The sequence below is a fragment of the Carassius auratus genome, chromosome 1 (assembly GCF_003368295.1).
Source record: "Carassius auratus strain Wakin chromosome 1, ASM336829v1, whole genome shotgun sequence".
Classification (NCBI taxonomy): domain Eukaryota; kingdom Metazoa; phylum Chordata; class Actinopteri; order Cypriniformes; family Cyprinidae; genus Carassius; species Carassius auratus.
Window position 1 is genome coordinate 34,558,139 of NC_039243.1, and position 18,984 is coordinate 34,577,122.

General features: G+C 36.5%; 1 protein-coding gene across 4 annotated transcripts in view; it reads left to right on the forward strand.

The window, feature by feature from the left end:
- LOC113108629 (paraspeckle component 1-like) overlaps positions 1-13,022 on the forward strand; it is a 29,672-nt gene extending 16,650 nt beyond the window's left edge. The window contains exons 6-9 of one of the 4 annotated variants that reach the window (XM_026271860.1): positions 5,105-5,210; positions 7,258-7,315; positions 7,851-7,981; positions 11,945-13,022. In XM_026271860.1, the coding sequence (XP_026127645.1) occupies positions 5,105-5,210; positions 7,258-7,315; positions 7,851-7,981; positions 11,945-12,154 (505 nt within the window). In that variant the 3' untranslated portion in view covers positions 12,155-13,022. Of the gene's footprint in view, positions 1-5,104; positions 5,211-7,257; positions 7,316-7,850; positions 7,982-10,002; positions 10,183-11,944 lie in introns of those variants that run through there. The other 3 variants (XM_026271870.1, XM_026271879.1, XM_026271888.1) reach the window with 3 other exon arrangements.
- Positions 13,023-18,984: the final 5,962 nt, after the last annotated feature.

Consider the following 18,984-nt stretch of genomic DNA (forward strand, 5'->3'; position numbering starts at 1 on the left):
ATATATATATATATATAGATATATATGTATATATGTATGTTCTAAAGTTAGTAGTACATTCCTAATGGCCAGACTGACTTACTACAGCTGAAAGTTTGCCAAAATCTCCCTTAATGTACATACAGTTAATTATGCCTAGTAAACAATTACTGTTATTGCTCAAAAGTGTTTTTTCCCCAAAGGTTGTAGCACATTCCTATTGATGAGACTGACTGATTACAAGTTAAATATTGCCAATATCTCCCTTACTGTATTTACAGTACATAACTAATCTTAGAAAATATTATTGTAATTGATCAAAAGGGTTTTTTATGTTCCAAATGTTGTAGTACATTACATTATTAGTGGCCAGACTGGCGCATTACTAGGGTCAATTTGCCAATATCAGCTTTACTGTACATACTATACATAATTATTCTTAGAAAACTTTTGTAATTCGCCTCAATGGTTTTTTATGTTCCAAAGGTTGCATTACAAACCTTGTGGCCAGACTGACTTAATACAGGTGACATTTTGCCAAAATCCCCCTTACTGTACATGCAATACTTATTGATTTAAAGAAATCAATTATTGTAATTCAACAAATGGGTTTTTTATGTTCCAAAGGTTGTAGTACATTTCTAGTGGCCAGACTGACTTACAACAGGTGAAAGTCTGCCAATATCACCCTTACTGTACATATAGAACATAATTAATTATCGAATACATTTACTGTAATCGACCAAAAGGGTTTTTTATGTTTCATAGGTTGCGGTATGCTTGTAGTTTCAAGACTAACTTACTACAGGTGAAATTTTGCCAATATCTCCATTACTGTACAAACAGTGCATAATTATTCTTAAAAATCAATTACAGTAAATCACCAAGAGGTTTTTTTTCATGTTCCAAAGGCTGTAGTATATTCCTAGTTACAAGACTGACTTCCTACAGGTGAAACTTTGTCAATATCTCCATTACTGTACAAACAGTGCATAATTATTCTTGGGAAAAAAATCCAATTTACCAAGTGTATTTTTTTTAGAAAGGTTGCTGTACATTCGTAGTGACCACACTGACTTACTAAAGGTTACATTTTCACAATAACACATTTATTGCTTGTACAGTAAACAAATATTTTCATTAAAAACTAATTCACCTAATTCACTTTTTTCATGTTCTAAAGAATGTAGTACACTCCTTGTTGTTTTTAAATTCTACAGCAGATTATTTATATTCATATTTATTGATTTATTATATATTTAATTTGTGTGCACTGGTATATATGGTTTATGAAAACACAAATGTGTATAATTTCATGGGTACTACAACATAAACATGGTTAATGATGACACGTCCTGTGTTCCAGTAAAACAAAAGGCTTTAAAAAAGAATGAAAAAAACTTTGTTTTCTGGAATTCTAAAGTTGCGATTAGTTTTCTGTGAGGGGGTAGGTGTAGTGTTGGTGTAGGGTGATAGAAAGTACAGTATATATAGTATATAAACTATTACACCTTTTGAAGAGTCTCCGCAAACCACAAATTGTTTTCAAAGAATAATTATCTACTGTACGTACAGTAAGATAGAAATTGTCAAAATTTCACCTATAGTAAATCAGTCTATTAACTACAAAGGTTCAAAAGCCTTTGGAACATGAAAAAACCCTTTTTGGTGAAATACAGTATTTTTATCCTAGAAATTATGTACTTTATGTACAGTAAGGAAAATATTGGCAAAATCGCACCTGTAGTAAGTCAGAGTCGTAACTACAAATGTACTACAGCCTTTGGAACATGATAAAATCTTATTGGTCAATTACAGTAATGGTTTTGAAGGTTAATTATGTACTGCATGCACAGCAAGGCTGATATTTGCAACCTTGCACCTGTAGTAAGTCAGTCGTGTAACTACAAACGTACTACAACCTTTGGAACATAAAAAACCCTTTTGGTGATTTACAGTAATTGTTTTTTTTAAGAATAATTATGTACTGTACGTACAGTAAAGGAGATATTGGCAAAATTTAACCTGTAGTAAGTCAGTCTTGTAACTACAAACATAGTACAACCTTTGTAACATAAAAAATAAACATTTTGGTAATTTACAGTAATTGTTTTTTAAGAATAATTATGTACTGTACGTACAGTAAGTTATATATTCACAAGATTTCACCTGTAGTAAGTCTTGTAACTACAAACTTACTACAAAATTTGGAACATGAAAAAACCCTTTTGGTGATTTACAGTAATTGTTTTTAAAGAATTATTATATACTGTACATACAGTAAGGCAGAAATTGGCAAAAATTCACCTGTAGTAAGTCAGTCTTGTAAATACAAATATACTACAACATTTGGAACATGAAAAAAACCTTTTGGTGATTTACAGTAATTGTTTTGTAAGAATAATTATGTACTGTACATACAGTAAGGGAGATATTGGCAAACTTTCACCTGTAGTAAATAATTCTTGTAATTACAAATGTACTACAACCTTTGTAACATGAAAAAACATTTTGGTGATTTACAGTAATTGTTTTTTAAGAACAATTATGTACTGTACGTACAGTAAGTTATATATTCGCAAAATTTCGTCTGTAGTAAGTCAGTCTTGTAACTACAAACTTACTACAACCTTTGGAACATGAAAAAACCCTTTTGGTGATTTACAGTAATTGTTTTCTAAGAATAATTATTTACTGTACATACAGTAAGGTAGTTATTGGCAAAATTTCACCTGTAGTAAGTCAGTCTTGTAACTACAAATGTCCTACAACCTTTGGAACATTAACAACAAAAAAAAAAACTTTTGGTGAATTATAGTAATTTTTTAAAGAAAATAATTTGTGTGGACTGTACATACAGTAAGGGAGATATTGTTAGTAGGGACATATTGACTAAATATTTTCTGTCAGTTTGCCCACAAGACATTTACTGTGATGTTGGAAACATAATTTGTATTAATTATTGGACTTCGTTTTGTACTGAGAGGTAAATTTGCAGGCGGTCCCTAAAGCAAGCCTAGGTGAATATCCAGCGAATATCAAACCTAAAACTAACTTTACCGCGCTCGCTTTATGACTGACGCCCCGCCACAAAAACAAGAGATGCATTCTAACATAACTGTGGCATTAAACTCCGTTAATGAGGGCTTGTTTAAAATATTGCACATATATAAGCCATTCAGATTACTTGTTAAAGTGCAATGAAATACCTTATGTACGATCGATGTACGTCTGTTTGTGGATGAAGACTTTGTAACGGCCAAAACTATGTATTGTGCATGCATCACAATTATAGTGCGGTTTGTATGAAAATAATAACAAGGCGGCAGAGCGAACTTTCATCCATAGTGGTTCTCACATAGTCCTTCTACATCATCACCACAAAGTGTGTGTTATAAGTGATCAGTCTTTAAGAGAAGGACTACGTGAGAGCCACTGTGGATGATAAGTTCGCTCTGCCGCCTTGTTATTATTTTGTCTTTAATTAATTTGTAACGCCAAGAAAGAGTTAATCTCATGTTTGAGAAGAGCGCTGCCGTGTAGCAGCCATTAAATGTGTGGGACACCAACTCCATTTCTCTTTAATTTCATGGATTTAATGAGCTATCCAAGTCAAAGTGGACCACTTCAACGACTACAGGCTCTAATCCTCGTGCGCGGGCGCGTGTGTGTGTGTGAAATGTGGCGATGAAGTGAAATAGCTGGGCAGTTTGATAGCCGAATTATAATAAGCAGCCTAATAAAGATAATAGTTTATTATTATTATTATTATAATCTAATACATTAATAGGAGAATGAGCCTAATATCGTCTTTTGTTATCGACAGAGAAATCTGCTTATGTTGACATCTCTGACTATCGTCGATACACAATACAATCGTCTGTCGGCACAGCCCTAATTGACACCCTTCACAAGGAGGATAAGCCAAAAAAATTATTTGACAAAGAAGCTGGCTGTTCACATAGTGCTGTAGCCAAGCATGTTAACAAAGAGTTGAGTGGAAGGAAAAAGTGTGGGGGAAAAAAGATACACAACCAACCGAGAGAACCGCAGCCTTATGAGGATTGTCAAGCAAAATCGATTCAAGAATTTTTTGAGTGAACACAAGGAATGGACTTAGGCTGGGGTCAAGGCATCAAGAGCCACCAAACACAGACGTGTCAATGAATTTGGCTACAGTTGTCGTATTTCTCTTGTTAAGCCATTCCTGAACCACAGACGTCAGAGGCATCTTACCAGGGCTAAGGAGAAGAAGAACTGGACTGTTACCCAGTGGTCCAAAGTCCTCTTTTCAGATGAGAGCAAGTTTTGTATTTCATTTGGAAACCAAGGTCCTAGAGTCTGGAGGAAGGGTGGAGAAGCTCATAGCCCAAGTTGCTTGAAGTCCAGTGTTAAGTTTCCACAGTTTGTGATGATTTGGGGTGCAATGTCATCTGCTGGTGTTGGTCCATTGTGTTTTTTGAAAACCAAACTCAGTGCACCCGTTTACCAATAAATTATGGAGCACTTCATGCCTCCTTCTGCTGACCAGCTTTTTGAAGAAGCTGATTTCATTTTCCAGCAGGATTTGGCACCTGCCCACACTGCCAAAAGCACCAAAAGTTGACTGGCCAGCAAACTCACCAGACCTGAACCCCAGAGAGAATCAATGGGCTATTGTCAAGAGGAAGATGAGAAACAAGAAACCAAACAATGCAGATGAGCTGAAGGCCACTGTCAAAGAAACCTGGGCCTTCATTCCACCTCAGCAGAGCCACAAACTGATCACTACGCCGAATTGAGGCAGTAATTAAAGTAAAAGGAGCTCCTACCAAGTATTGAGTACATGTACAGTAAATGAACATAATTTCCAGAAGGCCAACAATTCACTAAAAATGTTTTTTTATTGGTCTTATGAAGTATTTCTAATTTGTTGAGATGGTGAATTGGTGGATTTTTGTTAAATGTGAGCCAAAATCATCACAATTAAAATAACCAAAGACTTTAACTACTTCAGTCTGTGTGCATTTAATTTATTTATTATTATTAACTTTTCGACGACATTCTAATTTGCACCTGTATAACCATGACTGGATTCTCAGCATGTGCAGTTTAACTAACTTTGAGTTTTTTAATATTTGCTTAGGCATGAGGAAGAGAGACGTAGACGTGAGGAGGATATGATGCGTCATAGAGAGCAGCTTGACACGAGACGCCAACCAGATGGATTCAAGCCCAGTTTCATGGAGAGTGTGAGTACAGGGAACATGCTTCACATTCTCTTTAAGATGATCTTTTAAAGATTTCTTTTAGCAGGGTTCCAGACTATGACTGTGTGTTTATGAAGTGAGATCACATTTTCCATGATCTTTTTTCACATATAAGCGATCATTGTACTTTGTAAAAATCTTTTTTTTCTTTTTTTTTTTTTTAAACAAAATGTAATAATATTTAGGACTATTCAGAAAATGTTTTTAGTGCAAAAACACCTTATTTCAAAACCAAGCTGCTGACTGTTTTCTATTTTTGGATATTTATGACAATATATAAAAACAGGACCGATCAAGGACAATGTTTTCATCATTGTCTCTTTGGCCACGTATTTCTGATATCTCAGGTGCAGCCAGCTGTTCTTTGTTGCAGAACCATTTATTGTTGTATACTTCACATTAGTAGCATTAAAATTATCTGTTATTTAAGTTTGTTAAACTATTGCTATGTTTATAATCAGTGCAGGTTTCTCTGACTGCACTCACCATTTAATTCAGGTTTGATGTGATAAGGCCTTGATATACTGCCTTGAAGCTAATTCGTAGAATGAATGGGTGTGATAGAAATATGATAATAATTTGTCATTATAATTTAAATCTGACAAATTATTGAACTGTGTATAAATCAACATCTCAGGAAATTTTTTTGCGGTTTCAAATCAAAATATGACTTTGTTACGAAACAGGACGTTGATTTCATGTCTTCATGTGAGGACAACGGGACTAAAATCATGTTTATTATGCATGTTGGAAGACACAACAAATGAATTGAGAAAGAAACTATATATTTTGTATTATTATTGTGTGATGATTAGTATGTATAAGTGAAAGTGACATACAGCCAAGCATGGTGACCCATGTCAATCTGTTTTTAACCCATGCAAAGTGCCCACACACACTGTGAACACACACACACTGTGAACACACACACACCGTGAACACACACACACACACACACCGTGAACACACACACACACACACACCGTGAACACACACACACCGTGAACACACACACACACACACACCGTGAACACACACACACACACCGTGAACACACACACACACCGTGAACACTTTATGCTGCGGCGCCCGGGGAGCAGTTGGGGGTTCGATGCCTTGCTCAAGGGCACCTCAGTCGTGGTATTGAGGGTGGAGAGAGCACTGTATACTAACCCCCACCTACAATTCCTGCCGGCCATATGTAGGGGAAGTCTATATATACATACATACATGTATAGACTATTGTCATGGGGTTATGGAAGGATTACACCCTGCAAATGTGCTTTTAGATGTTCTCTGCATTTGTTCATACGAGTAAAATGGTTCAAACGCTTGGTTGAGTGCATCAGAGAAGACCACGATGAAAAAGTGCTGCTGAAGGATAATTATGCATGTAAATATGCATGTTACAATTATGAAAACATTTTTATAATAAATTGCTAACCGTAAATACTGGATAATGAAGTAATCTGCAGAATTAACACATTTTAATTATGAGACTACAGTGTTTGCCATACATTGTGTTTGGGTCTTTTTTTCTTTACTGTATTTCTGAAGGAAACCGACCCTCTTCAGAAAATTTAGTGTCATTTTCATTTTATCTCGCATTTAATGTCTGATAAACGCTTCTTTGTGTACAGCCGTTACCATGGAAACTTTGATCTCTTGGTAGAGAATGAATTGGTATATATAATATTTATTTATATACACACACACACACACATATATATTCTGCTACAAATAGAGTGCAAGTCTGTGGGAAACACTGGACTATGGTATAAACAAATTCAATTGTGTAACAGTTTCCTAATTATGTATACTTATAATTACATAGTGTTTTGCATGAATAGTCCGTGCTGAGTCCACAATGACTTCTAGCTGTTGTTTTATACTGCTATCTTGCTCTAAATCCTTGTTTATTTGTACATGATAGCCTTGTACTTTGTGTACTTGTGTACTCAATTGGGCATATTTCTATATCTGTGTGGACTGAGACTTCTAACAATTAAAATGCCTCCTTCACTTTCAGAGAGAACAGGATATGAGAATGAATGAAATGGGAACCCGTGGAGGCATTAATATGGGAGGTATGATCATACTGAATATGTCTTTTATTTGATGTCATTTGGGGCAGTGCATCACTTTCACGTGCATTTAAAAGTGTAGCTTTGCATGTTTTTAGTCAATCTGAAAAAAATTCTTATTCTCTTTAAACTTAATTGAAATAATTGTATTTCAAAATAATGATAATTAATAAATATATACTAATTATCATGATAATTAAAATACATGTTTAGTAAAGGTCATTGAGTTTAGGATGCAATCATGCAATATTTTGATGCATGGGTACAAACATCATCACACTTGCTGCCCGTTTAACATAGATTTCCAAGTTTGCCAAGTTTCATCAATTTTCTTTTCTATTTTATTTTTAATAATTTTATTCATTCTTTTTTATGGTGTGTAAATTGTAGTTAAGTACAATATTGCCTTTTTTGATGATTTGGATGAAAACGACACACATTTACACATTGCATCATATTGCAATGCACTGTAGTTTCTTTAACCCTTTCAGTGAATTAGCCCTCTCAGTCTATGTTGGATGTACTTTGTCTTACATAGATTCATTTAACCCTGTAGCTGCGGTTAGTGGAAACCCTTCACAAATGGGCTTAGCAGGGCGAGTCGGAGCCATGGGGCCTGATGGATCATCAAATATGGGGACTCCCCTAATTCCAGATAATGGAGTGATGGTAATGTATTGATGTTTGGAATCTTCTTATTGTACAGTTTGTTGTTCAGCCATTTATTTTCTTATCGGACTTTAGATCTTCAAGGAGATGATAAAAATTACAAAAATATATTTTTTTTAAAGTGGAGCAGTCAGTCAATTTTACATTATCTAGTAAATTGATTTCCACTTTAAATAAAAAAATATATAACAAACGCATATAATGTAACAGTTTTTTTTAAAGGGTGTTTTGTTATAGCTTTTGGAGCACGGGTGCCACCATCCTGCAGTACCATTGCATGTGATGTCATGCGGTTGGTTTGCGCCGCTGGCCCGTAGAGTAATAGAAGCCTATCTTTACTTTTTGAATGCTTTTGAAACTTTACAATTTTAACTGTTACTTCAACAGTTACTTCAACATATACACTATCTATATCATTATCACCTTTTGATCATTGTATCCCAAACATTGTTTTCATAATGCGAGGTGCGAGGTTATTTAAACAAACAATGCTTCATACAGTAGTGTTCATGCAGCATGTTATGTCAGACCTTTCAGACATATTTGCATTACACTGGCTTGGTTCCCAATAGTGGTATGTAAAATATTTTATGTTCTCCTTTGAATTTACCTGCTGTTATGAGAATGCAGTTTACCTAATCACCTAAATGATCTGGCTAGTGCTGCTTTATCATTCTAATCTGTTTTAAGCCTTGTCAAACAGTAAAGCCTTTTAAGCCATTCAAATGCGCCTCAGCACAAAAGAGATTTCAATGCAGTACTCACGCGCTGTGACAGATTGTTTCTCTACACAAACACACACACACGCACACACACACATGCAAAAAGCGCTCTGCTCGGACTCTACTTGAGTACCAAATTGAGTCGTCTTTCTAGTCTGCTTGAGCAAATGCTCTGTATATTATGTTAATGGCTGTTTTGATGAGTATCCACGTAAAACATATTTTGTTTCTGACCCGCTCTTCACCCCGAACCAGATCAGGTTCATGACTTCTTCCGCCCGTAGCGGCAGTAATGCTCTGTCTCCTCGACTGAACATTTGCACTTATTATGGGCCCAACAGTCTTTTCAAGTTTGTCTTCCTCCATTTAATCAAGCGTGTTTTCAAAAAGTGAAGAAATGCTTATGTTACTTAACTGGCCAGTGGAACAAACCAACCCTGTGACGTCACATGCCGTGTTACTGCAAGATGGCGGCACACGTGCTCCAACAGCTCCAACAATACATGCTTTTTTCTTCAAAATGGTAACATTGATCAAGTTAATATTTTTTTTTTATTAAAATGGATATAACTTTACAAAATGTAAACTTGACTGATTGCTTCACTTCCACTTTAAGGTAATTTAGAAAAATCTTTAAACAAGTTTTTGTTTTTTAAAGTGAAGAACAAGTGGCCCACGGTGACTTTAACACATTTGATCCATTTAGCCTTCTCTAATCAACACTATAAAATCCATAGATATACACTTCAAGCATAATACAATTTAAGTTTAAACATTTAGCTTAGATAATTGTGTGCTGTTAGGTGCATATCCAAGTGTTTGTGCTGAGTGTGGAAGCTAAAGCGCTCTTTTAATTCAGACTGTAAAGTCTAATTTTATTTGTGTACACTCACATTATCAACAAAATATTGTGCTTTTAGTAAAATAAAGCAAACAAGAATGTGCTTTCTGCTGTCTCTGTGTCCGTTAACTGTGGAGCGCATCACAAAAATGTACTGAAACTCAACATATATGCTACTTGCCTCATAGACATTAAAAAAAAAAAAAAATCCATTGAAAGCTTTATCTATAGAAAGTTATTAACACTTCTGCTGATGCTTTGCAGCAAGCTTTATGCTTGTGCTTGAGGCTGGAATAGGCTAGCTAGACAATTTATTAAAAGGCTCCTAACGGTTTAGTATATATTTAAGTAATTAAATTCATATAAATGTGCGATCAGTTGAATAATGGCTTACTTGAACTAGAAAAATCTATAGTCGAGACAGCTGTAGTTTTAATTTCAGTCCTCCTTTCTTCTAGAACTCTTCCATCTGCGCTGAAGGCACGCTGGCTGCTGCTGCTGGCGGGGACACTAAACACAGAGCATCATTTCCAGCACCTTAACTGATGAAAGTTTAAAATATAAAAAGAAGCTTAAATAAGCCCCGATCCCTGGCCAGTGTGAGCTATGATATGAAAATTGGCCCAAAGCCTGGCCCTACAGGTGTAAAAGACTACGCGGTTACTGTATATAGGAAAAGTACAATGATAAAATGTATTCAATGTAAAATTATTTGATGACAAAAGCATTACATAAACCACAGTAAAACTGTTGAGCAGCTGCAGGGGAAGCTTTTGTTCATAGCGGTGCTGTACTCTTAGGTTCTGAAAGCTGTCCTCGCGCACAGAGAAACACTGAGGTTATAATGTTTAGGAGCACTGGGCAGAGATTATTTAAATTAGTGACATTGTTACCTCACAATATCCAGAAGAAGCATACTGTATTCTGAACCAGCTGTTCGAGGTAGTTCTTGAAAAGGGTTTTCTGTTAAAGAGATCATCTGCCTATGGAGTGGAGTTTGAGCTTAGGGTTAGGTCCATTTAAACTCACTTTCACTAATAAAGCTTAATGACTATAATAGGAACATGTTAAAGGGTTAGTTCAGCCAAAAATGAAAATGTCATTAATGACTCGCCCTCATGTTGTTCCAAACCCGTAAGACCTCCGTTCATCTTCGGAACACAGTTTAAGATATTTTAGATTTAGTCCAAGAGCTTTCTGATCCTCCATTGAAAATGTATGTACTGTATTCTGTCCATGTCCAGAAAGGTAATAAAAATATCTTCAAAGTAGTCCATGTGATAGCACAGGGTCAGATAGAATTTTTTGAAGCAGTGAAAATACATTTTGGTCCAAAAATTATGACTTTATTCAGCATGGTCTTCTCTTCTGTGTCAGTTGTAAGCGCGACTGCTGTGACCGTTGACGTACGACGCTAATGACATATGTTATGTTACATAATGTTATCTTTGTTATTGGGCACACCAGAAAACATGTCAGCAGCATCGTGAACGCACTCACTCAATGCTACTAGTGTGCTTAAAGATACTAGGAGCCTGTTAAATTATCCTACCAATGTGCTTAATCAGATTGCCATAGCAGCTAGTCTTTTATTTAGTATAGTAGTAGGTCTTATTGTATTTAACAGACACTTTTATCCAAAGCAACTTACAGTGCATTCAGGGTTAGGGTTAATAATATGTGTGTTCCATGGGAATTGAACCCACAACTTTTTGCGCTGCTAACGCAGTGCTCTACCACTGAGCCACAGGAACATTGTCAGCTATCTTATTGTTATCAGTGCTAAACCAACATTTAAAAAAGACGGACATTGTGCACTTGTGAGAGGGTGCACAGGGATAAATTTATATACTCTGCTCATATACTGGTACTCATATGAATAAAAAAATGGTCCAATATTTAATGTAATGTGAGGTGCACAACACAACCTAAATGTTACAGCATTAAGAACACCCAGAGCAACAGAATACAAAACAGAAAAATTTTGAAGTAAGTCTAAGTTAGGTGGTATTTTGAAGCCCTAATTAGTAAACTGTGCAGTTGTCGAGCAATTCCACAGTTGGCCAGTGGGGCAAAGAATTACCATACAGCAGGAGTTGTTAGGACACCCACTTAAGACATCTTTACAATAAAATTTAAGATGTACAATTTAACATAAACCTTTTTTTTATTGCTTTGAGTGTACTTTGTGAATATTTTCTCACTCTTGTGGTCATTAAGATTTTGCATGCTTTCTGTACTAACTAAATAATTCCTTCTTTTTTGTTTTTTCCTCTTTTGGGTGTTCCTGGACTCTACTGCTTATCTTTCACATCCACTGAACTTCGTGGGAAAATAAATGACTTTTTTTGGGCTGTTTCTGCAACAACTAAAATATTATATGATCAATTTAATATTCAGCATAATGATCGTTTTTCTGAGGGATCGCCTCTTCAGATGGGTTCCTCTGTGGCTGGGCGGTCTGGTGTTGACTCTCCTCAGCAGCAGCACTCACCCATGCTGGCTGGCCCAGGTCCTGTTCCTGGTGTTGTTGGCCAGAGTGGCTTTGCCAGGGGAAGTCCAGTAGGGGGAAACTTTGATGGGCCTAATAACAAGCGGCGTAGATACTAATATTTCTTTTCACCGAAAATTGTGTTTCCACATGTTCAGATTGAAGCATATTGACTAATGATTACTGATATATTCTCTTTCTCGTTGTTTTTTTCTTAAGCAGCATTTATGTCTAACATGGACAGAAATTGCATGAGTCTGGCCCTGTGTTAATGTGAAACACTGTCATAAATTATTAAATGTCATTGAATCAGCTTGTGTGTAACAAAATATCCTAAGCCATTTGTAGATTACTTACAAGTACGGTAGTGGATTCCTTTTTTAGTTTTTTAGTTTTTTTTCTTTTTTAAAGATCTTCATTTGTTTTCTGCTTTCTGTAGAATGTCAGTAATTGAATAAAAATGTTTTAAGATAACTGCATTAGTGTTTGAGTCAAAGATTTGAAATAAATTTCCCAGTTGTCACTATTGAGTAACTTTACTTCACTTGATCAAGTCATGAGTCTGATGGCAGCAGTGTCTTCCACTAATTTTGCCGGGCAGTGTTGCACTGGGAAGAAGTAGTTGGATTCTGCTTAAATGGCCTTAAACAAAGAACTGGGTAATGCTGATATTCTGCAGCACAGAGAAGTTCTTTGTAGTGTGGAACATGCAGATGAAGGTGAATGTTCTGAAGTTGGTGCAGAGATCCCTGACAATATGAAACATGCAGATGTTCCTGGAAGAGAAGGTTTGTTTGTGGGGGGCAAATGCTTGTCGTTGTTGCTGCAGTGTTATTGTTTCCAAACTCCCAGAACTATCACCTTTCCTGAGCAGGAGAGATTAGAAATTTGACAAACATGGTCTTTGAACGCCTCTTTCCCGAGTGTTGATGTGTTCTTGGAGACTCATCCAGACATCACAGGTATAATCTCATGAATTAGATGAAAAGCGTTGTTTTTTTTTTTTTTATGTGGACATAGCGCATTTTAAATCATTTTTTTTAAATCCTCATTTTAATATTTTTCTTTGTTTTTGTGATTGTTTTATGATTATTTTGATGCACCTTTATGTAAATCACTTTGAATTATCATTGTGAATGAATTGTGCTAAATGAATAAACTGGTCTTGCCATAAAAATGAAAAATAACTTTATTTTTTACATTGTGTTGGTGGGAAGGCAATCCTTGATAATTCTTTTAAATAATTTTTACTTTAAATCTTACTTAGAAAATGTTTTATACATTTTCATATTCATTTTATAAATGCAGCCATTCTATGGCACATTTGTTTTTGAGTGTCATGTTTCACTTAATACTTTGTAATATGAGTTCTTTTATATGTTGTTGATTTTGTAAATCGCTCATTCTAAATTAAATAAATTACAGTGTGTTGTACCTTGATCGGTTTAAGAAATATCGTTGTATTGTGCTGCAGTGCACGTTTTATCAGCTGCAGTTCTAACACTGCTGAATTAATAGACTGACTGCAACATACATGCAGAATTGCTACTCCCTACATGCAGAGTATGCAGTTTACATAGGGCACCAACTCCCAGGGGGGCACCATTCTAGTTGCTTACATACAGTATTGTTCAAAATAATAGCAGTACAATGTGACTAACCAGAATAATCAAGGTTTTTAGTATATTTTTTATTGCTACGTGGCAAACAAGTTACCAGTAGGTTCAGTAGATTGTCAGAAAACAAACAAGACCCAGCATTCATGATATGCACGCTCTTAAGACTGTGCAATTGGGCAATTAGTTGAAAGGGGTGTGTTCAAAAAAATAGCAGTGTCTACCTTTGACTGTACAAACTCAAAACTATTTTGTACAAACATTTTTTTTTCTGGGATTTAGCAATCCTGTGAATCACTAAACTAATATTTAGTTGTATGACCACAGTTTTTTAAAACTGCTTGACATCTGTGTGGCATGGAGTCAACCAACTTGTGGCACCTCTCAGCTGTTATTCCTCTCCATGATTCTTTAACAACATTCCACAATTCATTCACATTTCTTGGTTTTGCTTCAGAAACAGCATTTTTGATATCACCCCACAAGTTCTCAATTGGATTAAGGTCTGGAGATTGGGCTGGCCACTCCATAACATTAATTTTGTTGGTTTGGAACCAAGACTTTGCCCGTTTACTAGTGTGTTTTGGGTCATTGTCTTGTTGAAACAACCATTTCAAGGGCATGTCCTCTTCAGCATAGGGCAACATGACCTCTTCAAGTATTTTAACATATGCAAACTGATCCATGATCCCTGGTATGCGATAAATAGGCCCAACACCATAGTAGGAGAAACATGCCCATATCATGATGCTTGCACCTCCATGCTTCACTGTCTTCACGGTGTACTGTGGCTTGAATTCAGAGTTTGGGGGTCGTCTCACAAACTGCCTGTGGCCCTTGGACCCAAAAAGAACAATTTTACTCTCATCAGTCCACAAAATGTTCCTCCATTTCTCTTTAGGCCAGTTGATGTGTTCTTTGGCAAATTGTAACCTCTTCTGCACATGCCTTTTTTTTAACAGAGGGACTTTGCGGGGGATTCTTGAAAATAGATTAGCTTCACACAGACGTCTTCTAACTGTCACAGTACTTACAGGTAACTCCAGACTGTTTTTGATCATCCTGGAGGTGATCATTGGCTGAGCCTTTGCCATTCTGGTTATTCTTCAATCCATTTTGATGGTTGTCTTCCGTTTTCTTCCACGTCTCTCTGGTTTTGCTCTCCATTTTAAGGCATTGGAGATCATTTTAGCTGAACAGCCTATCATTTTTTGCACCTCTTTATAGGTTTTCCCCTCTCTAATCAACTTTTTAATCAAAGTACGCTGTTCTTCTGAACAATGTCTTGAACGACCCATTTTCCTCAGCTTTCAAATGCATGTTCAACAAGTGTTGGCTTCATCCTTAAATAGGGGCCACCTGATTCACACCTGTTTCTTCACAAAATTGATGACCTCAGTGATTGAATGCCACACTGCTATTTTTTTGAACACACCCCTTTCAACTAATTCAACTAATTGCCCAATTGCACAGCCTTAAGAGCGTGCATATCATGAATGCTGGGTCTCATTTGTTTTCTGAGAATCTACTGAACCTACTGGTAACTTGTTTGCCACGTAGCAATAAAAAAAATATACGAAAAACCTTGATTATTCTGGTTAGTCACATTGTACTGCTATTATTTTGAACAATACTGTATAAAATGAAAGGTTTTTTGCTTTCTTTTATTTTAACATAAATGTTTACTTAAGCATGTAAACATGAACATATAAAAACATAATTATAAAAAATGCATTTTACAGGGAAGGCAGTAGACAGGCAAAACATGTGATGCGCCGTTCCTGCATCCGCGCCCGCACTCGCTCGCACTTATGTTTGCATCTGTCTGCAAATAATCATAACAGTTGGTCAACAATGCCTGGGAAAAGACAACAGTAGTAGTACGGAGCTGTGGTAAAGAAAAAAAAAGCCAAGAATGGGCCCGTGAATCACTTTAAGGTAAGCTACATAAATCATCCTGTTACACTTTTGGATTTTGATAACATTAAGTTAATTAACATTTTCAATGTCTGTGATAATATCACTGCCACATCTTCTTTAATATTCTCTGTGTTCCCATGTTCCCTTCCGAAACTGAACCACAATTTTACTACGAAAAATAACCCCCCCCCCCCCAAAAAAAAAAAGAGAACATGGTTCTTGTAGCAATGATAACTACCAATTAACCACGGCTTTAATACTTCAAATCGCTTCAAATAATAATAATTTACGAAGTATTCAGATAATATTTTTGTAGTAATAAAACAGACCTTAAAGGGGGGGGGGTGAAATGCTTGTTTTCACTCAATATCCTTTCGTTGGGATTGCATCATCCTTAAGAAATAAACGATACGGCAAATCCGTCGTCAAACTGGGCCTTGTTTGTAAAACATGCATCTTCGAAATGCAGGGGAACAAACACTTGCACAACTCCGTTGATGCTCTGTAAAAATAAACTCCATCCACTGGTCCCTTAATGCTGTTTCTCTTTTGGTAATCTGTGCAGGGTTGTCTTGCCCTGGCAATCAAAAACACACTCCTTTTGTGACATTTGGCGACGCTCTCGCTCTGATCAGTGAAGTCTGTTGTGCTCTCAGTGCTCTGCTATACGGGAGCGCGCGCTCTTCCGGCAGAAGTGCCTCAGGACCCATATAAGGACATTCCGCTCAAACTCAGTATGCATGAAATAGCATTTCACCCCCCCTTTAAATCTTTCATTTTGGCCACCTTGTTGCAATAGAAATGCTAGCCTCTTTAATTTCTTCAACAAAAATGTGGACATCACAACCCTTACAAAAACTAATCTTTGTTTTTATTGAAGTATTTTTTGTGTCATTGCTTAAATGCTTGAGAAACTATAAAAATCAATCAGAAAACTGTATTAGTAAAAGCAAAGCCATAGGGGACTGTCTAGCTACAATTGTAATTTGTAAATAATAAATTTAATTAGAAGTTATTTATTTACTTTTATATTTTATCAAAGTTATATTTTGACCCCTATAGTATGTTTTTTTTGTTTGTGATTATGTCTAACATAATATTGTTTTTGGAACCCAATAATTTGTTTTATCAGTACTTAATCTGCCTTGATCATGTGGACAAAAAGAGAAAACAATTTTTGGTGTGAGGAGAAACAGGCCAGGCCGAAGCAGACAGCTTGGATGGACGTGGGGAGGATGTATTTTGGCTGCAGCCTTGTTGTGGATGGAGAGAGAGAGAGAGAGAGAGAGAGAGAGAGAGAGAGAGAGAGAGAGAGAGAGAGAGGACGGTGTTCTGTGTATTGCTATCATTGTGCAGTGCATTCCTGCTGCAAGATCAGCCTTACATGGAACACTGTGCTTTAGGTAGTACTTTCCTTAATAGCTTAGAGTCACCCGAGGCAAACTTGAAGATTCAAATTCTACAAGTAATTACAAAGTTTTCACTTTAGCTGAGAGCATTTTTATAATGATGAAGTAATGTTTCTTGTGGCATTTTAAGGTAGTCGTGTTAAACCCTTGGGTATTCATCAACCATTATTTAAGAAAGTGTAAGACTGGTAACACTAGTTGCATTTTGTTACAGAAATATTTAAAAAAAGGGAAAACAGGAGACCTCATTAGATAATAAAAAAAATGTGTGTCTCAAATTTTGTGTGGAATTTAAAGTAGACTGATCAAGGCTTGCTAAAACAATCTAATTAAATTACACAAATTAAACATCTATTAAGCATTTATTGAAAATCTGAAATAAAATGTTTAAGGGTTAGGTTTATAATTAAGTATTTGTTAGTGTAAGGCATTTTTTGCCTTATTCTTTCCTGTTACCCTCAAATCCGATAGATTGAGGGAAATGTTCAAGACAGTCTTTTCAGTTGTGTAAGTAGGATCATAGAGGGTTTCAGCCTTTAAACACTATACACTCTCACATTGATCAACCCCCAAACGAGTGTCTTGTAAAACAACTGTTGTGACCAACATTTGCTTCACACAGTGCAACACATCTCCTTCACATAGAGTTGATTCAGGTTGTTGATTGTGGCCTGTGGAATGTTGGTCCACTCCTCTTCAATGGGCTGTGTAAAGTTGGCTGGATATTGGCAGGAACTGGAACACAATGTATATACGCTGATCCAGAGCATCACAATATGCTCAATCGGTGGACATGTCCGGTGAGTATGTTGGCTTTGCAAAGAACTGGGATGTTTTTTTTAGCTTCGAGGAATTGTATACAGATCCTTGCAACATGGGGGCCATGCATTATCACGCTGCAACATAAGGTGATGGTCGTGGATGAATGGCACAACAATGGGCCAACCTTTGACATCAAGCAAACTGCTCACACACACAACATCATACATGCTGTTTGCCAACTGCCCTGTATAGTGAAACCCGGGATTCATCCATGAAGAGAACACCTTCTCCAAAGTGCCAGACGCCATCAAATGTGATCAGTTGCCGACTCAAGTAATATACAATGATGAGCTGTAGTCAGGTCAAGACCCAGAAGAGGACGATGAAGGAGCATGAAGATGAGCTTCCCTGAGATGGTTTCTGACAGTTTGTACACCAGTACAATGCCACAGATGTCGCAAGTTTTAAGAGAGAATGCAATGGGCATGCTGACTGCAGGAATGTCCGCCAGAGCTGTTGCCTGTGAATTGAATGTTCATTGTCCAATGGCATTTTGATTTAGAGGTTGGGGGAAGGTGTGAAGCCAGGCCGGGATTACTCAGTCTGGACCTTCAGGCTCAACACTCTATGCATACACCACTGAAGAGGTTATCTTGAACATTTCCCTCAATCTAGCTGATTGAAAAATGTGGGGCAATCACACTTCTACCAGACCTCCCTCCTAGAAGTTTCACAATGATGGTTATAATAGTTATTTTAAAGATTATACTCATCGTTTTTCACTAATAAAGAGCTGTCTTGACATCTAATTCAAAATGGGGATTCATGGTCTAATGACATTTTTGGGGATTTAAGTGTATTTCCTCATAGTTAAACCCTGTTTTCTAGATCCCTGTTTGCCTAAATGTTTAAGTTGGTAATCTTAGTTTGCTAATGATAGCATCCTAATGTTGATATTATTCAACATATCTTTAACACATTACTATTGAAGACTATATGGTAACCTTAACTAAACCCTAACCCTAACCCAACTCTAACCTAACCCCTAACCCTAACCTAATCTAACCCTAACCTATCCTTAACCCTAACCTAACCCTAACTATAACCCTAACCCTAACCTTCGGACCTTTCCCTTACCCTAACTCGTTAGGTTAGGTTAGGGGTTATGGGTTTAGAGTTAGGGTTAGGTTAGGGTTAGGTTAGGGTTAAGAGTAGGGTTAGGGTTATGAGTTAGGGTTAGAG